This window comes from Canis lupus, chromosome 24 (genome assembly GCF_011100685.1).
Source record: "Canis lupus familiaris isolate Mischka breed German Shepherd chromosome 24, alternate assembly UU_Cfam_GSD_1.0, whole genome shotgun sequence".
In the NCBI taxonomy this organism is placed as follows: domain Eukaryota; kingdom Metazoa; phylum Chordata; class Mammalia; order Carnivora; family Canidae; genus Canis; species Canis lupus.
The window spans coordinates 23,010,984-23,034,035 of NC_049245.1; the positions used below are offsets into that span (position 1 = coordinate 23,010,984).

General features: G+C 50.2%; 1 protein-coding gene across 3 annotated transcripts; it reads left to right on the top strand.

The window, feature by feature from the left end:
- Nucleotides 1-2,709: 2,709 nt before the first annotated feature.
- Nucleotides 2,710-23,052, top strand: BPIFB1 (BPI fold containing family B member 1). Of its 3 annotated transcripts, none has more exons than XM_038572004.1 (16): nt 2,710-2,801; nt 5,127-5,286; nt 6,453-6,594; nt 7,273-7,380; nt 8,069-8,218; nt 8,963-9,044; nt 12,729-12,792; nt 14,722-14,807; nt 15,806-15,985; nt 16,802-16,855; nt 17,334-17,492; nt 17,943-18,010; nt 18,539-18,584; nt 19,447-19,510; nt 20,426-20,502; nt 22,875-23,052. In XM_038572004.1, exons 2-16 carry the CDS (start codon nt 5,172-5,174, stop codon nt 22,905-22,907), a joined length of 1,428 nt encoding a protein of 475 aa, XP_038427932.1. In that variant the 5' UTR covers nt 2,710-2,801; nt 5,127-5,171; the 3' UTR covers nt 22,908-23,052. The 3 variants fall into 3 exon arrangements, with proteins under 3 accessions (XP_038427932.1, XP_038427933.1, XP_038427931.1); XM_038572005.1 differs by having other exon boundaries at nt 2,772-2,907; XM_038572003.1 differs by lacking the exon at nt 2,710-2,801 and adding an exon at nt 4,301-4,894.

Genomic DNA, 23,052 nt, shown 5'->3' on the forward strand with positions numbered 1-23,052 from the left:
TGACAAAATCTGAGTAATTTTTTTTAAAGTTAACTCAGGCTGTTGGGTGGAAAGTGGATTTGGGTAGGCAGAACTAAAGGTGGAAAGAGGAAGACCAGAAAAGACACTGGAGTGAATTAATGAATGCATGGATGGATTGATGAATGCATGGATGGATGGGTAGATGGATAAAGTGGACAGCTCTCAAGCCAGAAGAGGACCCAAGCCCCAACAGAGTAAATAGTTGGCACTTTGGGGACCTCAAGGAGGGCACAGAGAAATCAGGTCCAGATGGCACAGAGTAAGGCAGCTTTATGCAGACCCTACTTTCTGAATTAGGCCTTAAAGATCAGTGATGTTAATATTCCAATAATAATGGTAGCATTTACCATCTACTGAATTCTCTGATGTACTGCATATTTCATTATCTTATGTGACCCTCGAAACAGTCCTATTTTATAGCTGAGGAAGCAGAGGCTCAGAGAGAAAAAGTGATTTTCCCACGGCCTCACAGCTGATGAACCCAAGAACAAGGAGTAAACCACATCTGTTGGACTCCGGAGGCTTTCTCCAGTCCTGCTGTCCAGACAGGGCAAGAGGGAGGTTTCAGGGGAGTGAGCGAGGCAAGGCATTCCAGAAACAGGACACAGCACAAGCAAGGCCCTGCGTGCTGGGAAGAGGTGCAGGGGCAGGGATGAAAAGTCCCTCAGCAGTCCAGTAAGGGCACCGAGCGACCCCAGGGACAGGGCTCTGCTGGCTCTGGGCTCCGAGGTGTGCCAGCCCAACAGAGAGCTGTTGTACTTGTTGATCTCAGCAAGTGTAACCGGGGCCAAGAGGCAGGAAGCAGGAGCTGATGCAGGCCCCGGCCCTGGCGCCAGGCTCAGGCACCCACAGAGGGCATTGTCCACGGGCAGCAGGCATAACGAGCCGGGGAGCCCAAGAAGGGGCATTTGCCTCTACGGAGAGGGAGACGGAGATGTGCCCAAGGGACTGGCAAGATCCCCACCAGGATGCCTCCCTGCCTCCTACAGTGCCTCATCTTTAGGTATTTGGTACATTTGCAAACATGGCAGGATGGCAAATGCTCTTGTTTTGTTCCTCTTGACAACTCCAGGAAGGGGAGACTGGCCAGGGCCAGGCCACACACTGAGGGCCTCAGGGCACTCACCGTCCCTCCCTTGTCCCACCCCACTCCCCCGCCCCCCCCCCCACACACACACGGACATGGGATTCAACAACGGCCCTCTCAGCTCTGAACCACCAGCCCAGCTTCTAGACTGAGTGGAGGAGCAAGAATGAGTCCCCAGATCACATCAAAAGGCTGTGTTTGCAACCCACCCTCCCGACACTGGCCTGGGGTCACTGGGAAGAAGGACAAAGGATGGTAAAGATCTTGTGGTCCCGACTAGAGAGACTAGGCCCAAGTCCCAGCTCTGGTAGCCCTGGCCACGGGACCCGGGGGCAAGTCAGCCACCTCTCTGAGCCTCAGATGGCCCTGGGAACCCCAGGGCAGGACGCCTGCCCATGAGTGACTTGTGCAGGTTAAGTGAGGCAAGGCTTGCACCCAGGCGGAGTGATGGGGGGCCCAGGGGACCGCTCATTTGTTCCTCTGGGGCACAGTCATGCCTTGTTATTCATTCATTCCACAAGTACTCACTGAGATTCCTGAAGGCAAGGGCAAGGCAAAGCGGGGAAGTAACTATTGCAGAATGAATGACCAAAACCACATACTAAGTGCTTTCAGCAGCCGGTGAAGGAGCAGCTACAATTATCTCCATTTTACAGATAAGGATGTTGAGGCCCAGAGAGGTGAAGTACTTTGCCCAGGGCCACACAGCAAAGTAACCCAAATGGGATCCAAACCTATTCTGTTGAGTGAATTAATTAATGGAGATGCGTATCCTTGGATGCATTTAGGAATAAGCGGTGGGCAAGGCTATTACTTCCTTCCCCCAGATCAGCTATCTGGACTAAACTATGATCATTGCCTCTCTACAAAGACCCAGGCTATTGCAAGAAGTAATAACAACAGCAACAACCATTCACAGTTATTGAGCACATACGCTGTGCCAGGACCTGTGCTCTAAGCATGTCCACCGAGTTCCTCTTAGCACACTGGTAGGTAGGTGCTACTATTATTCCCATTTCACAGATGAAAAACTGAGACTTGGAAAGGTTAGGAAATGTGGCCCAAGTTGCCCTCCACTGAGTCAGGACTTGGACCCAGACTGTCCCCAGGACCTTGTGTATCTGCCAAGCTATAGAGACATCCCCTAATAGGTTTTAAAGTCCGAGTTCTGGTTTGAATCCTGGCTCTGTCATTTGCTGACTATGCAAGGCAGGTTCCTCCTTGGTAACATTGGGATAATGATCCTGATCCTGGTGGGGACGAGAATCCACTGACATGAGCAGTGTAAAGCCCAGGGTGGTACCTGCCATGCTGTAGGCGCTTAATACATCCTCACTGCTATCGTCCCCCCAGGAGCAGCTGTCCAGAAGGCAGGGAGCCCCTTCCAAAACCACACTGTGCCCGGTCCAGCTCCTCTGCCATGTGCCCCTGTGCCCCGCCCACTCCTCATGCCAGCCCAGACCCTCCTTTCTCCAAACCCCAGGAAGCTGGAGTCCCAAGGCTGTCTCCAGACAGGGATGTGGTTCACCAGAAGCCACAAATATTTACTTTGGAGACCTCAGCCCAGCCCAAAGCCTTGAACCAAATGCAAAGGGTGACTTCCCAGACTGGGGCATGCAGGATATAAGGTTAGACTTCCAGACCCACTATCCAGTTGAGGAGAGGAGCATCCTGAGGACTCCGGCGTGTCCAGGTAAAAGTGTAGGGAAGGGGCTGAAAGCCTAGGGCACCAGGAAGGTTCTAAGCTGGAGATACCTGTTGCAGTCAGGTCAAGAGCAAGACAAAAACTTGACCCTGAGGTAAGGTCCCTTAGTCCACTAGGACCCTCTGAGGTCAGGGTCAGGGGTAGAGAGGTGCTCAGCCCCCTTGCCCAAAAGACCAAAGAACAATGATGAAGGAATTGGATTGGCTAAGTCTTTCCCTAACCTGATCTCAGTGACATAAACCTACCTTGCACACACCAATTGTTCTGTGCCCAGCCTATGCTGGGGTGATTCTGGGGACAAGGAGGAGCATCAGACTAACCTGGCCCTCAAGTTATTCCCAGTATGGGTCGTGTGGTACATGCTGTGCTCAGGGAAAGACCAGGGACATTGTGGTAAAGGGCAGTCAGGGAAGGCTTCCTGGAAGGGGTAGCACATCAGTTGAGAAGCCAAGCAGAAGTTGGCTGGACAAAGGAAGAGAGGAAGGCATCCCACTGTAAAGGGAACAGCCTAAGCAAAGGCCAGGAGGTGAGATATGATGCAGTGATTGTGTACATGGTGTTTGGATTTGGGGAGGAGACACTTTTCCACAGGAGGAAATGTTGCCCTACTGTCGGCTCCCTGAGGACCTCTGATCAGAGGACCGACTGGTGTGCAAAGATAGAGAAGAACAACAGGGTCAAGGTGCTTGAAAGAAAAAGATTATGGAGTGGGAGTGGGGGGCTTCCCGAGCAAAAGGGTGCAGGGCATTACCTCTGTCTTCTGGCTTTGACTGCAAGGTGGTTTCTTCTGACCCCAGCATTAACGATACTGTCATAATCATAATGACAGCTAACACGCATTGAGCTCTTGTGGCTCATTTAATCCTCCCAACAACCCTGTGATATAAGTACTATAATTATCCCTTATTTTACAGATGGGAAAACTGAGATTCAGAGAGGGTAAGGCACTTGCCCAAGATCACACAGCAAGTGGTAGAGGCAGGCCTCGAGCTCAGGTCTATCTGACCCCGAGGCCCATGATATTTCTCTTCCACTCTCAGTCCCCACGGCCCAGACCTGCTCAGTTTAGCAGGCTCAGATTCCCCATTTTTCCAGGATTCCCAGAGGCCATTCATTCACTCAGCAACCACTTACTTATTAAACACCCACTGTGTGCCAGGCATTATGGCAGGCACTTGGAGTGCACAATGGGGTCCAGCTAGACCAAACACCTCCTCCTGGAGCTTACAGCCCAGTCCAAGAGACAGACGTTGAATCATTACAGCAAATGGCTCAGAGAGTTCATGTTGTTCCATCCAAGAGATACATGTCATCCAGAGGCCCTGTTTATCTTTGGCAACAAGAAGCTCACATGCTGAGCCAAGGACTGATCTGAAGGACTCAGATCTCCAGGTCAGCATCTTCCTTCCCTCCAAGCAGGACAGCCTACAGAGGCAGAAGCTTCCCTGGCTGAAGCTTGGAGGCAGAGCCAGGGTATAAACTGAGAGCTCAGGACCAGCTGACAGGGGCTGATGCACTGCCCCATGGTAGAGAGGGGGGGTGGCCAAGGAGTGAGAATACCCCAAGGTCCTCTCCCAGGAGGCACCCACAGGCCTCTTCCTCTCTCTGCCTTTCTCTCCTTGGCTCCAAGCAGCCACCTATTTCCATCTAAGGCCCCTTAGTATCAAAGCAAACACCTTTCCTGCCACCCTGCATCCTACCTGAGTATCCATTGCCCTCTTGCCTCCAAACTTCCTGTCCTGGGCAGACAGCAGCCCCTCAGTCAACATTTCTCCACATGTAGTCCAGGGTCTCTGGCTGCAGGAGAGGGAAACTACAGAGAAAGGGACATGCAGGCAGAGTTCTGAAAGATGAATAAGAGTTCAGCAGGCAGATAAGGAAGAGGAAAGTACCACAGGAAGAGTTAGAACACAGACACAGGACAGAACACGGTATGTTCTGGGAACTTCAAGAAGTTTGGAATGATTGGAACTTCGTAGGGAAAAAAGCAGGAGGTGAAGTTGGCTACGGTTGGACTCTGGAGGGTTCTAAGTGCCAGACCCTTTGAAGGAGGGCACTACTTCATCATGCCCATTTGCCAGGTGAGAGAAAACAGGCCCAGAGAGGCTAAGCTGATTGTCCAAGGCCACACAACTAGCACCCAGCAGTAGAGACAGGACACAGACCCAAATGGTCAGGCTCCAGAGCCCACACTCTTAACCACTTTGCTCAATAGCCTCTTCTGGACTTTCTGCCCCAAGTCACCAGGCATGGCAGGCTTGCCCTTCACCTCTCTTCCCAGCTAACAGGTTCCTTCAACTGTGCTCACCCCAGGTTCCTTCACCTGCCACCTGCTGCTGCTCACCGATCCCCACAAAGATGGCTGGCCCATTCGCCTTCACCCTCCTCTGTGGTTTGCTGTCAACTACTTTGGCTGAAACCGCCCTCAACCCCCCTGCAGTGTTTAGCCTCGGCCGAGAAGTCATCAAAGAAAGTAAGTTTCAGGGCCCCTGGCTGGCTCAGTCAGTTAAGTGTCTGACTTGATTTTGGCTCAGGCCATGATCTCAGAGTAGTGGGGCCGAGCCCCATGTTGAGCTCCACACTAAGGGTGGAACCTGCTTGAGATTCTCTCTCTCCTTCTGTCCACCCCCACCAAAAAAAGAAAAAGAAAGCAAGTCTGGGCCACCCAGGCCTTACCACCATAAGGCAAGAGGGCAGGCAGAACAGCCCTCCAAAGGAGGGAGGGAGTTCCCCATCACTGGGAGTGTGCAAGGCACAGCTGGGATCCCAGGTCTAGGGTGAGACTCAAGATGGCTGGGAGTGTCTATGATCCCAAGAGTCCATGATTCTAAGATCCTCCCTTCAATTCTATGATTCCACTGGGCCCCCTCCTTCTTCATGTCCCTCTAGACCCTTCACTGACAAAGCTTAACATCCATTACCATGGAGTAGACCAAAGGTTGGCTTTGTTGCTGAGAGATAGTAACACACAGGGACTCTAGGACACAGTAGGGGACACACTTGGGTCATCCTGCCAGAGAGTTAAGGGAGCTGGGGTATTTATACTCCTATCCTCATCAGTCATGGGCTGAGGACTGCTTCTGGAGCTGCTTCTGGAGCACTCAGCACTTCTGACCTGCTCTTCACACAAGCCAAATGGGCTCTGGATGCCCAGGGAAAAGTCCAGCAGGGACCAGAACTGAAGACTCCTGACTTCTCCTATCTCAGTTCAGTACCTGAGACTCTCTGGACAACAGGCCCATGACATGGGAGCCAGAGAGTTATTAGCAAGTATGTTTTGGCAGCAAAACAGCCCCCAACAAGGCCTTGTGGGTTCCCTGCCTCTTGGGTCCAGAGAGTTTGCTGCTGGCTAGTGGGAGGGATTCTGGTAAATGCTCCCACAGAAGCTGGCAATGTTCAAAGGGGCAAATGGTCCCACCTATGTCCCCACCTGAGTGTTTATGTGAAAATGACCTATCTGGACCATCATCCTCAAAGCCACATCTCCACAGTAGATGGTCAGGATGGAGCCATCCTTCTCCCAGCCTTATGTCTGGGTCCAGGTAGCCCTGAGTGATACCCCCTCCCAGCCTGAAGCCACTGCCAAGCCATCTGTCTTGCCCCTCCTGCTGGACCCTAATCTCTGAGATCTGCCTCCAGGGCTGACACAGGAGCTGAAGGACCACAATGCCATCGACATCCTCCAGCAGCTGCCACTGCTCAGCAGCATACGGGAGAAGCCAGCCGGGGGCATCCCCATACTAGGCAATGTGGTGAATTCCATCCTGAACCACATCATCTGGTACGTGGAGCAGAACCAAGCGGGGCGCTTGCTCCTTCCGCACACACTTTGCCTATTCAATTGACCAGTTGACAAGCATCACCTGGTATCAACTCGGTGTCTAACCAAGAAAAATGGATCAAAGTCCCTCCTTCTGAAGTTCCCAGAGGAGCTAACAATGACACAGGAACCCTAACAGGGTGACCCCAAGGGGGAAGGTTGCCTGGGGTGGGATAGTGAAGGGGGAAGATGACACTTCTCAGTGGAGGTGACAGGTGAGCCAATGAGTCCACACTCACCAGGAGAAAAGAAGAAAATGGCATTCTGGGGAGTGGGAGCAGCCTGGGCCAAGGCCCAAAGGGGTGAGAGTCCCAGAACAGCTGGCACTCAAACCCCAAGGTAAGGACTGAGAGGTCAGTGGGGCCAGGTCACGGAGGGTCTTCCAAGTCAGCCCAAGGATCTGGGATTCATCTCTTAAGTGGCAATGAGCCATGGGAGGATTTCTCACAGTGGTGGAGGGGACAAATGGGGGCCAGACTATGCTGAGGAGGAGCCATGGACAGGGCTTAGGTCCAGCTGCTGGCTGGACACCACTGACAGGGGCACCAGGGGACACAGGGAAGAGTCAGGGGGCCAGTTTGGGAATGATGTTCAGTTGAGCATGAGACATGAATCTAATCTCTCCCACATCCCATCCAGGTTGAAAGTCACCTCAGCCAACATCCTGCAGCTGCAGGTGGAACCCTCAGATGAAGGCCAGGGGCTGACGGTCAAGATCCCCCTGGACATGGTGGCTGGACTCAACACGTGAGTGTCCTACCAGTCAGATACAGCAGCCCTCACAGGATCGATCACGCATTGCCCCTTTTCTCCATGCATATATCTGGTAGAGAGTCCCAAGCAGAGGGAAGAGCAAGTGCAAAGGTCCTGAGGCAAGAGTCCATTGACCTGAGACACTTGCTTGGTCCAAAGAATGACAAAGAGGAGAAAGGCAGGGGGAAGAATAGTGGGAGGTGAGATCCTTGTGGGGCCTTGTGGGCCAAAGTAAAGACTTGGTTTTTGCTGAGTGAAATGAGAGCCATGGAGGGTTCTGAGCAGAGGAGGGACATGACATGATTGAACTTTCAAAGAATCCCTCTGGTTGCTGTGTTTGGAGGCAGGGAGGCCATTCAGAAGTCTCTGTTATAATTTGGGGAGGGAGACAGTAGCGATGGCTTGGACCAGTTTGGGCACAGGGAGGTAGGTGGTGAGAAGTGCTCAGATTCTGAATATGTTTCAGAGGTAGGTAGAGGCAACCGGCAGGATGGAGTGGCCAGCAACCAAGATGGGAAAGATCATGAAAGGAGTGGGTTTGGGGAAGGAGCCGGAGTTCAGTGTGTGTGTTTTAGAGAGACAGAGGAGCTTGAGCTGGGAGGTAAGAGAACCAGAAGACTGAGATAGCCGGCAGGTTTGCTCTGATCTGGAGCTGAGACAGTGTGGGCACCTCTACTCCCAGGCCCCTGGTCAAGACCATCGTGGAGATGCACATGGAAACAGAGGTCCAAGCCATCATCCGAGTGAACACCAATGAGAGGGGCCACGCCCACCTCGTCCTCGCTGACTGCTCCACTAGCCAGGGGAGCCTGCGCATCAGCCTGCTGCATAAGTGAGTGTGGCCGCCTCCCGCCGGGCTCCCACCATGCCTGGGAGGGAAGCCAGGTGGTATTCTCAGATGGAGAACACTGTGGCCCAGAGAAAGAAAGGGACTTACCCATCCTGATTCTTGAGCTGAGGCTCCTTTCAGGGAATCCGTGATACCAAAGAACGTTCAAGACATCAAGAGCAGAAACATAGTCGGTGGGATTTCAGGCATCCTGCCAGGAAGTGGGGGAAATATTTGAAAGTGGAGAGGAGCCACATTCTTAGGGCCCCTCAAACCACTTCAGGCAGGCGTGAGGGGAGCCAAGGGTAAAAACATGCTTTGGCGTCAAGCAAATGCATCACCTTCATTTATTGTCTGTGTGCCACTGGCAAGTTGCATCCCTATGACTCAGCTTCGAGGCCACAGTGAGAGGATGAGATTAGGCTCCAGCCAGAAGCACCCAGCACCACACATGGCACACAGCATGGGACTCCCCTCCACTTTGCCTTAGTGGGAGGATGGGGAGAGAGCCAATGCCACCATCCCAGTACCCAGCATACGTTTCTATAGACAACCTCCAGCTTCTACTCCCTGACAACTCTCTGCCACCATCTACACCTGGCTGGGGGGGTCTACTCCCAGCCCTGTCTGTAACAGGGTGTGTGACCTTGAGCAAGTCACCCTCCCCCCTGGGCTCTATCTTCCCTTATGTAAAATAGCATCATCTCTGCCCCTTCCTAATCTCTCTCCCCTTCTCCTCTCCGGAAGGCTCTCCTTCCTGGTCAACTCCTTAGCCAACACGGTCATGGACTTCCTGGTGCCAGCCCTGCCCAAACTGGTGAAAATTCAGGTGAGTGGAATCAGGGCCTCTCTGGCCTGCAAAGATGGCTCCCCCTGTGGGGCTGGGGTGGAACTGCAAGTTGATGCTCAGGGACCTGTGTCTCCCTGAGTGGGAAACTTCTAGGCCTGACCATTCTTTCAGCGGATCGTGGAGCTAAAGGTAACAGAACTGCCGAAAGTCACCCAGGAGACCTTGAACAGTGACGTACTGATAAATTATTAACTGGCTCTGAGGAGGTTGAGTGGAAGGGACCCTGATTTGTAGCACTTGCTGATTTCTCTGGCATAAACACTTGCTCTAAGGCCTATTTCAAGCTTCTCGTGTGAGACCACTAAGCAGAGTTGGTAAGAAATGCCCCGCAGCACACTATTGTATGGTTTCACCACACAGATGTAATTGACATAAATAACCTCCAGAGCAATAATAGTAAAATATAACAAAATAATTAGGAGGTAATGAGTTTTGAGTTCTCATTAGCTTTGCTTTTAGTATAATTAATTTAGTTGTAAGTTTATATAATTGAATTTTTAATAAGGTTTAGGTTTAGCTCTTGGCTCAGAAATTCCTGAAAATTTAACACATGGCCCTCACCAAGTGGTACAAGCTGGCTCAAGCATACCGGTGTCTCGTAACAACCCATGGTCTTCAGGGGTCCGTCACCCACCAGGCCTTGCTGGGTTTATTCTTCTGAGTCAATAAACAAGTTCATCTCAATTTAGATGTCCCTTGTATGTCATGGGTGAACTAAAACTGTAACTTTGAGCACTGATTTCCACTGTAAATTCCAAGATGGGTTCACCATAGTGAGCCTCCTGGGGTTCGAAACACCTTGTCAGATAACTAATGTTTTGTTTATAATAAAACTTCTTTGAATTGAAAAGATTATATAACTCAAATGACTTTGGGGGGAAAGTGCCCATAATCCTTCCATCTTAACGTGGCAGCCGTTTCCTCCCTTATATCTATACGCCTTCCAATCTCCACCCACATGCATTCATATTTTTATGTGGTTGTCCTCAGTGTCAATATAATTTGATATTCCCTAAGTTATACCTATGTTCTATGCCACTGTGTAAGATTCATAATTACTGTAATAGCTGCATCATATTGAATACTTTACTAAACCATTCCAGAGAGATTTCTAAGAGGAATCTGAAAAGTGAAGAATTCTGTAAAATTTGTCTTTTCTTACATGAGATATTTTTTCTTTTATGAATTCTTTTCTATTTAAAGGTGGGATTTTTTTTTATTTTTTTAAGATTTTATTATTTATTCATGAGAGACACTGAGAGAGAGGCAGAGACACAGGCAGAGGGATAAGCAGGCTCCATGCAGGGAGCCCGATGTGGGCCTCAATCCCCGGATCCTGGGATCACAGTCTGAGCCAAAGGCCGGCGCTCAACCACTGAGCCACCCAGGTGTCCCTCTTTCTTTATTTTAGAGAGAGAAAGGGAGAGAATGAGAGGGCAAGTGGGAGGGGCAGAGGGAGAGAGAGAAACTCAAGCAGACTCTGTGCCAAGTGCAGAGCCAAATGTGGGGCTCCATCTCCCCAGCCTGAGATCACAACCTGAGCTGACACTTAACCAACTGTGCCACCCAGGTGCTCCTAAAAGTGGGAGTTTCTTGAAGTAGCATCCAGCTGGAAATTTTTTCCCAGCCTCCAGCAAAATCATATTTTAAATAGCATCATATTTTATTAGCTAAAAATGTATTTTCCACTAGAAAATATGGCATAAAAATGCTGTTTGCCTAATATCTGTTTTTAAGGGTGAAAAATCATGTATAATGAATGATATGAGAAAGCTGGGGTTCTCTTAATCACCATTATTTTCCACCACGAGTCAGTGAGTTTGGTACAAAGATCATATGAATATTTTACTTAAAATGAAGGGAAAGGCACACCATGTTTAAATCTGTCAGGAGCCCATCCAGAAAATGCCGAAGCCCTTTTCAATGTAAATACGTGTGTCCCAACCCTAGCTGCACATCAGAACCACCCAGGAAAGCTTTTAAAAGTACTGATGGAGATTCCAATGTAATGGGCCTGGGTGGGACCATAGTACTCCAGAGGATTCTAGGTGCTTTCCTGGAGAATTCTAATGTGTAGTCAGGGTTGAGAGACACTGGTGGGAGTGCAAGAGAGGTAATTCTGAGAGATGATGCCAAGGTCGCCAGCGACACCTCTCCCCCGAGGAACAGGCTGGCCCCTAACAGTGAATGCTGGGGGTCTCCAACCCCCAGTCCTCCATCCTCCCTGGGTTCTGGGTTAGCAGAGCAGTTAGAAGCAGGGAATGGGCTTTTCATAGAAAAAGATCATAGAGAACTTTCATAGAAAAAGTTTCTCAAAGTGCACTGTCCTTTCTCAAGAGTTGTGATGGGTGGTCAACTGGAAGATTCTTCCACTGGGGATATTGTATCTAAGACAAATGACAGAATCAGCGCACCACCCCAGAAAACGGGCTGCCTAGAGCAGAGAGCAAGACTCTGGGGTTTGTGGGTTTTTTTTAAGATTTTAATTATTTATATGAGAGACAAAGAGGGAGAGCATGAACAGGAGGGACAGAACAAGAGGGAAGAGAGAATCCCAACTAGACCCCACTGTGCATAGAGCCTGATGCGGGGTTCAATCTCACAACCCTGAGATCACAACCTGAGCAGGAACCAAGAGTCAGACGCTTAACCAACTGCACCACCCAGACACCCTGAGAACAAGACTCTTGAGTCCCACAAGCAAGTCAAAGGCTTAAACTCCTCCTTCAGCAAAACAGGCGAAGCCAGGATTAGGTGAGGCCAGGGTTGCTTACCCTCCACATTATTGACATTCAGGTCATATAATTCTCTGTTGTGGGAGCTGTCCCGCACACTGACGGATGTTTAGTGGCATCCCTGGCCTCTAGCCACTAGATGCCAATAACACCTCCCCCAAGTTGTGACAACTAAGAGTGTCTCCAGAAACTTCCAAATGGGGACACCTGGGTGGCTCAGTGAGTGGCTGAACATCTGCCTTTGGCTCAGGTCGTGATCCTGGGTCTGGCATCGAGTCCCACATCAGGCCTTCTTTCTGCAGGGAGCCTGCTTCTTCCTCTGCCTGTGTCTCTGCCTCTCTCTCTGGGTCTCTCATGAATAAATAAAATCTAAAAAAAGAAAGAAACTTCCAAATGTCTCCTCGGCAACAGAATCAGCCCCTTGGTGAGAACTGCTATAAATTTTAGGGGGAAGAAAAGCTCAGGAGGCAAAGGGATATGTTGGATCTAGAAACCCACAAAAGGCACATAGGTTGTTCATGAGTCTTGCTGGCTCTGCCTTGCCAGCCCCCGTTCTAGAGTCTGACATGCAGAAGGAACTCAGTAATGACTGGTCGACTAAGGAACTGAATTAGGAAACAAATTCTCCATTTCCCTCTCATGGAAAACATGAGCTCTCGTGAACAGGACAAGGGGTCTGATGGGGAGGGCAGCTGGCCAGCCAGGTACACTCCTGGGCACAGGGTAAGGGACAAACCACTGCAAAAGATCCCAGGCCACGCTGGGGGCCGGGGTGGGCTCTGAATGCAAAAATGGCTGGCAGAATGGACACAACACCAAGTTGTCAATCCCATGAACAAAAGCCTGGCTGGACAGGCCAAGTGTGGGTCATTGTGGGGTTGTGTTCTGGCCCCTCGATAATGGAGCCTCTGCATTTGTGCTGTTGCAGCTGTGTCCCGTGCTCGAGGCAGCCTTTGAGGACATGCATGCAGACCTCATGAACCTGCTGAGGGGTAGGTGCTCTGCTCTCTCCCACCTTTTTCCCTTACTGCTGAGCCAGCCACCACATCCTGGCTCTGCCCAGCATAGGCCTCCCAAGTCAAGGCTGAGCCGCAACCTGGCCCAGTAGCAAGTGCAATGAGCATCTAGGAGTCCCTCTCAAAGATGAGCAGACAGGAATTCACCACACCTGTGACTTCACATGTACCTACTCTGTGCAAGTTTTTGTGTGAGTCAGATTTCCAGGTTCAAATCCCAACTCTGCCATTGACTTGCTCCGTAACTTGGGAAAGCCACCCCACCTTCCTATCCTCATCTATAAAATGGGGTTTCCTATACCACAAGATTGTTAGGATTAAAAGTTTACAGGGTAGTTCCAGGCAGGTAGCAGATGCTCTACCTGCATGGAGCAGTGGGGTTTTGTTGTTGTTGTTTTTTAAAGATTTTATTTATTTATTCATGAGAGATACAGAGAGAGAGGCAGAGACACAGGCAGAGGGAGAAGCAGGCTCCATGCAGGGAGCCCGATGTGGGACTCGATCCCGGGTCTCCAGGGTCACGCCCTGGGCCGAAGGCAGGTGCTAAACCGCTGAGCCACCCAGGGACCCCTGCACAGAGAATTGTATACAAATGGAGCTGAATGGATGAACGAATGAATGAGTGGATGAGACGGCAATTACTGCAGCCTATTAGAGAAGAGAAGACAAGGGAGGAGGCAAGACGCGTGCTCAGGAAGGAGGCCATTTCTCCCTCCCTGAGAGTAGCAGAGATGGGAAGACTCTGTGCAGACCTCACAACTGCGCTGTGCTCAGAGCTCCCAGAGTGGGAATTAGTGGGAAGAAGAAAATTCTACCATCCGCTGTCTCAAGATCTGAAGCAGCTCAGCCAGAAGATGACCAGGGAGGAGGGGAAGAGGAGAATGGAAGCAGTACGCGGTGAGCACCCAAAGAGCACCTACTGGGCTGGGTCTCGCTGACTCCTCAGATAACTCCATGAAGTAGCCATCAGCATCCCACCTCATAGATAAGAAAGTGGAGGCTCAGAGAAATTAAGTCATTTGTCCAAGTTCACAGAGGAAAGTAGTCATAGGGGAAAGCTTGAACCCAGTTCTGCAAGTTCCAAGTGTGGTGTAAGTCAGATATGAGCCAACCTAAGTAGGGACCAGTCCTGTACAACCTATGAGGCAGGTATTTCTATTCTATCTACCCCGGTTTTAAGATGAGAACATTGAAGTTCAGAGGTAGGAATAGAGTAGCCAAGGCTCTTGGGGCTCGAACAGAAGTCTGTCTGGCTCCTCTGCTCCTCAGGGGCAGGGCAGGACGTTTCCCCAGGGGAGCAGGTGGTCCAAGCAGGTGGTTCACCCTCCGCCTGTCCCTGAACTTCTGTGCAGCCCTCCCCATTCTCCGCCCAACAGCCAGGGCAGCTGAGACACCACTGCCACCTGCTGGCCATGAGGGGAATCCTCAGGGGAACACAAGCGAGCCAGGGCGCAGATGGGCGTGCACCAGCTACGCTGTCCTGCTAAGGGGTGCAGATCGTGGTCCACTGGAGGAGGCAGAGTTATAAACAATAGTTCACTCTGGTTCCAAACCAGGACGTTGGCATCAGACCAACTGGGTTCAAAATCTGTTCACTCTATGACCTTGAGCAACTCATTTTGCTTTTCTGAGCCTGTTTCCCCATCTGTAAGGGGGGAACCTCCTAATGTTATTGTGAAAACTGAGTGTGAACTGTAAGTGTAAAGGTTTAGCACAGTATGTGGTGCCTGACAGATGCTTGATAAAAGTCATTCTCATCATCATTATCATTGTCAGCATCGTTATTTCCGCTCCTCCCTACTGACCCCCAGGCAATAATGCAGCTTCAGCCAAAAGCAGCCCCCAAAGCACACCATCCAGTGCTGCCCTCCTGTCTCACAGAACTTTCTTCTTGTCCCTGAGCAGTGCCTATTTCCTTCAGCTCTGACCGTCTGGAGTTTGACCCTCTGTCTCCTGCCATCAAGGGTAATGTCATCCAACTCAAGCTGGGGGTGAGTGTCACGGGACCTCAAAAGTAAAGTAGAGATAATCACTGCTCTTCTTTAATTGCCAAGGATTAGACACCATTGGTCTGTTTCAGGGAAGAAAACACCACTCACGGCTAGGACACACAGGCTGATTTAGAAACTCAGCAGGCCGAGCACAGTCCCATGTAATCCATCCTGACGGAGGAACACCAGCAGGTGGAATCCAAAGGCTCCACACAGAACATCGGTCCCAGAGATCTGTCCTCCCACTCTGGTTTCCCCAGTCAGAGGCCAGAGTCGGCACTGGGGTTCTCAGCCTTCCTCTTAGGCAAGCCCCTGCCAAACCCCAAATATCTGATGACCTTGAAACAAGAGCCCAGGATCAGGACCCATCCCTGGAGGTCACACAGACCTGAGTTTCTCTCTCAGCCTCACAACTCCCTGGCTGTGTGACTTCAGGCAAATTCTATCACTTCTCTGAGCCTCTCTCCTCATCTGTAAAATGGAGACAATAATAGTCACCAAGGGGAAGGTGAAGTGAGGCTGCACAGGGCCCAGCAGGCAGGAGGAACAGCAGGAACCCTCTGTGAAATGTGGGGCCATGCAATCATCCTGGGGCTGGGGTCCCTGAGGGACCAGGAGAGCCTGGACAGCGTAAGGCCCAGAGCCATTTACTTGGTTACTCCAGGCAACTGTTGCAACCAAACATTTTCATCACTTTGGTTGCAGTTTTGAATTGTCCCTTCATCCAAAGGGTTTGTGAGGTCTCTGAGAGGTCAAAAACCTAAATGCCAAATAGGACATCTGGGTTTTACAGAATCAGAGGTTAACTGAAGGGTGCTGGTGGAGTCGCTGTTGTCGGCCACCTGAGATCACTCACCACCTGAATTCCAGGCTGAGCTCCCTGTCAGCAAACGCACAAAGGGAAATAGGCCAAATGGTGTCATTGTCTTCGAGGTTATTATTGGGTACATTTTTGGAGTTCAAGTTTCCAGCCAACCATCTGCTTTGTGTCTTCTCAGGCCAAGTTTTCAGACTTCCAGGGAAATGTGACCAAGTGGTTCAATGAGTCTGCAGTTTCCCTAACGGTCCCCTACCTGGACACCACCCCTTTCAGCCTCACTGTGAGGCAGGATGTGGTGAATGCTGTGGTAGCTTCCTTGCTCCCTCCAGATGAACTCGTGGTCCTGGTGGACTATGTGGTAAGTCTTGGCACGAGAGGACGGGGCCCCCTCCGCTACACCATGAGAATTTCCCGAATCAAAAGGGCTCAAGGACTGCCCTAAGCCTCTGAGTAGTAATCCTTTGTCAGGCTCAGTTTAAGTCCCTCCAGTAATTGAGAGCTCACTCCCTCCTCTAACAGATAGACTATAGCTCTAAAGCTAGAAGTTTCCTTATAAGATTCAGTCCTAGTCCTACTTTCTAGAACCTAATACAACTGCTTCCTCTACCAATTAACAGTCCCATTGAGCCAAAGGGCGTCTTAGATAGTGAGTTTGTCCAGTCGTGCCCGCTGTCCACTGTGGGGCCCGTGGCAGACATCACTGATTGATCAGGGCCCTCCTTACTATCGAGCCTGGATGCCGACATGGCCTTGGAATCCTTGTCAACCCAGCACAGCAGATAACTATCACCAGTCAACTGGAGTGTGCTACCTCCTCCAGAGTGGACCAGTGGGGAAACTGAGGGGTTGGCCCAAAGTTAGTATGCTGAGAAAAAGGGAATGATCACCAGCAACCACATTCATGACTATAGTAAGAACTGGGTCACATCTCCATGTCCTCGGCCCAACACCCACAAACACCAACAACCCATAGTGAAAGTCCAGGCTGGTGAGGATCCGATGCCCCACAGCAGCTGACGCAGAGGCTGTTTTCCACCAGCGACAGTCTTGGGGCCTGGGCCATCAGATCCACCCAGCTTTCCTGGGGTTGTGGGGATCCAGGCAGTGGGACTATGGGAGGCATGCCTCCCCTGTCCCCTCTAGCCGACCTGCTCTGCCTCCCCCTCATCCTCAGCTTCCTGAGCTGGCCCGCCGGTTGAAGTCAAACATCAAGACAATCAGTGAGAAGGTTGGTCCGCCTGCCATCAGCAGTTTGATGGGTGCTTGCTGTGGTCTGTCCACTGACCTCCGGGAAGTAAAATGCGTGTGGGACTGCTCGGTTTCCTTCCAGCGCTGGTGTCTGCTGTCCTCACAGAGCGTTCAGTCTAATGGCATCAATTACACAGATGATATTTCAGTTACAAGTGTGGTAACAAAGGATAGATTCCAGGGGTTCCGAGGGCATGACTGGGGCACCTAATATAATCCAGGAAATGAGAGAGGGCTTCCCTAAAGAGAAGAGTATTCCTGCTGGAGGGAGAAGCAAAACCAAAGGCTGTGAGATGGGGATACCAACAATCCACTCCAGGATGGGGCAGAAGGATGGTGGCTGCAGCAAGAGAGGAAGTAGGGAGGCCAGGAAGGTGGCTGGGGGGCCAGGCCACAGCAGCTGCACGGGGCCCTGGTGAGCCCTTGGGAGGCCCCATGTGGATCTGATGTCTCTCCAGGCTGCAGATCAGCTGGGACCCACACAGATGGTGAAGATCCTGACTCAGGAGACCCCAGAGCTCCTTCTGGACCAGGGCAGCCCCAAGGTGGCCCAACTGATCGTGCTGGAAGTGTTCGCCACCAATGAAGCCCGCCGCCCCTTCTTTACCCTGGGCATCGTGAGTTCACTTGTCTGTGGTGTGAGCAGCAATCTGGGGCCCCTCCTGTGCCTGTTCACTGTACTGAGCACCCTCTTCCTTTGCTAATTGTTTCCACCACTCCCGTTGCCCAGTTGGAGGCCCAACTCCGGTCCTGTGACTTTATTAGTTAGGATCTTCGGGCAGAAACTTAATTCACATGCACAGAAGGAACTGTATTAGCTCATATAATGAAAAGTCCAGATGGCCTAACCAAAAATAGCCAGTTTCAGGTGCTCCAACAATGTCATCTTCATTCTTCTCTTCCCATCTGGCAATTTTGTTTTCCTAAGTACCGCCTTCATCCTCAGATAGATTATCCAAGGGCCCCGGCTGATAATATCCTATCAGGTTGACAACATCAGCTGGAAGAGCCTTTCTGCCCCTATGTTTGACACAAGTACTGAAAGAAACAGCCTTCTCTCATTGCAGGAAGCCAGCTCAGAAGCTCAGTTTTACACCAAAGGTGACCGACTTATGCTCAACTTAAATGAAATCAGGTAAACACATAAATCATTGTCTCACCACCTTGTGACCAATGGTTTTCTTTAAACACCCAGTGTTTCAAACCTCCATATGTATGAGCATGAAGTAAAGGTTACTCTGGGAGGTGTAGAAAGGAGACCTTGCCTGGACTGTCCTGCTGTGGGAACCAAATATCAGAGAAAAGGGAGGAAAGAAAAGCGGCCTTACAGCAGCCATGGGACAGGCTGACCCCAGCCGTGGGAACAACATGCCCAGCACCATCCCCTCATCTCATTCCGGACAACTCCAAGACGCTGGAAGTGACAGTCAAGCCCCGATGCTGACCCCCCATGAGCCCAGCCCAGAAGCACAGGGCTCCAGCTGCCTTTTGCACCTCTGCCCACCTTCTCCCCACATCCCGCAGCCCTCTTGCTGCTATGCCAAAGGGAGTTCAGGGGTTGCAAACTCGAGCCTTGTGGGACAAATCAAGCCCTACCTAGTAGGTGCTCCATAAATAGTTGTTGAATGAATGAATGAATTCTCAAGGGCATCTTCTGTTGCAGCTCTGATCGGATCCACTTGATGAACTCAGGCATTGGCCTGTTCAACGTGAGTATTAATAGATCATCCTTGGGGCACAGGGGCCAAGATAGTCCATTGAAAAAAAAGAAACATTGACCAAGATTTGCTTGGAACCAGGTTGCCATAGGCAGCTCCATGATGGGCTGGCCAACCTCCACGTTATCTGTTACAAAGTCCTACCTCCTGGCTCTGGTGTTTACTGAGCACCTACTATATGCAGGACACAGCTGAGAACACACAATCACAGATATACAGATACACATTCACTTTTCTTCTGTAACATTTTGATCTTTCATCAAAAACCAAATCCCTTCTTTTCCCATTCTCATTTTGCTCATGTAGACTCACTTCACCTCAGTGACCTCTGGTCAGCCTCTGTTCCCCCAGCGGAGTCAGAGTGGCTCAGAGATCTCAGACTGGCTAAATCCTGTCTTCTTGCAAGGTTTTGTTTTGGTTTTTGGTCCACGTGTTTTGTTTCATTATCTTTCATTTTTTATTTATTATTTTATTTATTTTTTGGCTAATTTTTAAGTGATATCCCACATGATAATCAGAACTTTGACTTCACTGGAGAAGTCAAAACTCAGGGAACTGGGTGAAATTCCCTTGGAACAAATTCAGCTAGAACACAGCAGTGGAGCCCCTGAGGGTGGGGGTGCATCCCCCTAATGCTACCCAATATCCCCCCATGCACTGGGAGTCAATTGGACCTGTTTGCCCCCCAGCCTGTCGGGTCCTGGGAACCCTCTCAGCTCTGAATGGCAGTACCCTGGGATTCCAGCATCTCTCCTGATTGCCCTGGCCATGGGGCCGGGCTGGACCCATTTTAGGAATGACTTGGGGGACTTGAGATCCTCAGCCAGGGTAACAGTGACCTTCTCTTTCACAGCCTGAAGTTTTAGAAAACATCACCACTGAGATCCTCATCTCCGTCCTACTGCCAAATGAGAACGGTGCGTCCCTTTGCTATACATCCCCCATTCCCCAGGGCTTGGAGGGTGATGTCTGCATCTCACTTTCCATCCATCCTCAGAGCCTACTTCAAGTTCTACCTCCTCCAGGAAGCCTTCCCAGTCACCCAACTAGAAATGACCTCTTCCATCTCCAGCTTCCTAGCCCCATTTACTAGTGCCAGAACCTAGGCAGACAAAGGTGAACCAGGCAATGCCCCCGCCTCACTGGGCTGATGGCAGGAGAGAGACAGAGGTGTAAACAGACACTAGAGCACACTCGAGGTGCCTCAGGTAGACCTGGGTTCGAGTCCTGATTCCCCTTCTTGTTGGCTACCTGGCCTTGAACAAGCTGCCTTTCCATCCTAACTCAGTTTTGCCGTCTGTAGAATGGGAAAATAAAAGCACCCTCCTCGGGCGCATAAAGGAGACGATGTTTGCAAGGGGCCCAAGGAGGTGCCTGGCACAGTCGGGTCTCAACATCTCTGTACCATTGCTGATGTTTGCACTGTTGTCTGTGTTACAGTGGAGGAAGCCAAGGGCAACGGTGGAATTACTCTAATGAAGCCCCAGATTGAGGGAGTGGGGAGAATTAGTAACCTATGCAAACCATGTCTTTCTTCATTTCTTATTTTATTAGAGTAGGAAATCTAAATGTATAGACATCTCTGTTGTGAATGACAGGAGTTCCTGATGGTTCATGAGCAGAAGTGGGAGGGGTGCCCTCTGGAGCCAACAGCAGCTGGTGCTGGAAGCATAGGGCGGGGATTGCGGCTGGGTGGATGCTGGGGCCAGAGAACAGTGAGCAGAGGCAGGAGGGACAGTCCGAACTGAGTGTGCCAGGTCCCGAGTTCCCTGCCCATGGCTGCTCAATCCCACCCCAAGCCCACCGGTCTCTGACCACATTTATTATTTCAGGCAAATTAAGATCCGGAATCCCCATATCAATTGTGAAGGCCTGGGGATTCGAGGCAGCTTCATGCTTTCTTACCAAGGTGAGTGGGGTTAAACATTCTGCCCCAGGGAGGGCACAGCCGCTGGGGGAGCCCTGGGCAGGGAGGCAGGGCCTGCACTCCAACGCTGACCCTGCTGGTCACTCACGGGGGGCCCTGGACCAGCCTCTTCTTTTTTCCGGGTCTCACTTCTTCATCTGTATGTGTAAGAGTGAGACCGTCCTGGCCTGGGGTGCATTCACCTCCAGCTTTCTCCACTCTTCTTGTTATTCATTCATTCACTTGTTCATTCAGTCAGTAATGCCTGGCACATGGTAAATGCTCAATAGACATTCGCTGAGCAATGACTCTCCTTGACAGCTGCTAGGGAGGGGAGCTGAAGCAGCATCACTCCCACCCCCCAATATTAACATTAATAATATTTAAAAGCCCATAATTTTTTTGTGCCACTGAACAACATCTTATTCAGTCTTCACACCCATCAATATAGCAGATCCTGCCGTAATCCCCATTTTAAAGATAAGGAAACTGAGACCCAAAAATGGCAAATCCATATCCAAGGACACAAGCACTGTAGGTGGCACAGTTGGGGTTTGTACTCCACACCTGCCCTCCTAACACGTGCTCCAGGCCCCAATTTCTGCAGGAGCCAATGACAGTGAGGTAGGCCCATCTCAGTCAGCTAGCCATCAGGCATTTACTAAGCACCTACTGTGTACCAGGCATTGACCACAACAGTGAACAAAACCTCTGCCTTCCTGGAGTTTCTAGTCCACTCTAGGTGGGGGAGATATTGAAAGCAGAATTATTTAGAATTAAGAAAATTCACAGGCTGATTGCCTACCTTTCCATGGCCAAGGTATCCAACTCAAGGCCAGAAGCCACCTTGGACCAAACCTTTAACTTATATTAGTCCTGATTTGCCCAAAGCTGTGGATTGGTATCACTGACTTCCTGAGTTATTTCCTTTCATCTCAGAATTTCATGCTGGAGAAATTCAAAGAGGAAAGGAAGTCTCAACAATGCCTCCCCATACCACGAGGTCACATTTGGTAGAAGGGTAGGAGGCTTGGTTAACTAGTTTCAGAGGCCAGTTAATGTATGACTTACTGCCCACCTCAAAATCTGTGTACACCCTTCAGCTGACTGTGATGGAGAATAATGAGAAAAGTGCTGGGATAGTACAGAGAGAGGCTGAAAATTCTAGACTCAGGAACCCGAGGACCAGTGCAATCCCGGCTCTGCCTCTCTCTAGCCATGACCTCAGGCAGGTCCTTTGGCCTGAGCCCAGCTTCCTCCTCCATAAAACCCAGCAGATGCATGAATACACAGAGCATACACTAATGGACTGACTACAATAGTCCAGTTACAACATAAGCAGCTTATCTAAAATACATACTACGCTCGATTCATGTTGGATGAACAACATTGTCCATACAACTGGATGGCTAGAGCTTGGTTTATTTCACATATCTCTTCTTAAGGGGCATTTAGGTACTTTCCTCATTTTTTTTTTTATCAACTTGCATTGCATAGCCCATCATTTGCACTTTGGGTTGGAAAGATATCGCCTCATTCTTTGGATCTCTTTCCAAGTTTCCTGTTTTGCTCTATTCATTTATTTTGAGCTAGTAGCCCATTGATTTCCTTTTTATAGCTTTGTAATTTATGTTTTAAAAGCTAGCTGAAGGCATGAATAAATGGATAGATATGAGATAAAGCAAGTATGGTTCAGAAAGAGTTAGTAATAGAAACTAGGTGCTTAGTATTCAAGTGATCACTGGAGAATTCGTTCCACTTTGCTCTCTGTTTAAAAATCATCATAATAGGGGCACCTGGGTGGCTCCATGGTTGAGCATTTGCCTTTGGCTCAGGGCGTGACCCCAGGGTCCTGGGATCGAGTCCTGCATCAGGCTTCCCACAGGGATCCTGCTTCTCCCTCTGCCTATGTTTCTGCCTCTCTGTATCTCTCATGAATAAATAAATTAAAACTTTTTTTAATTATTATAATGAAAGATTGGGGGAAACTTAATAGGTCACGTTCCTTGTATCACACTTAGTTTCAAAAAATAAAAAAGGCAGAGCATCATTAAAAAGTTAGCTGGCTGGCACCCAGTGACTACAGCCAGGAATTTGCATTTTGTGAAGCTTTTTGAAGAGTTCTGGTGATCACTTGGGCTTGGGGACAACAGTCCTATGCAATCCCATACTCTGCATGCAGATACTTTACCTGCGCCCCAGACCCCTGCACAACATCACTGTTCCCACACAGACTTTGATCCTTCCAAGAATTGTGTGTGAGTGAGTGAGTTCAGGATCATAATCCCCCGTGGTCACCTGGTGGAGGACCACCAGCATAAACCACATCAAAGCAGGAGGTAAAACACTGAATGGACTTGTCTCCTCAACTCCAGGATGCCCTTGTGGTCACCCCAGCCTCCTCATAGAACCCCGGACTGCTCTCCTCACTCCCATGAAGACTTGGATCAAGGTGGCCATCCAGGGCAGGCTGGGTCCCAAAGGAAGTATGGACGCCAGCTCTGTAGACCACCTCTCTCTGCAATAAATAAAGATTTATCTGTGACTCCTACA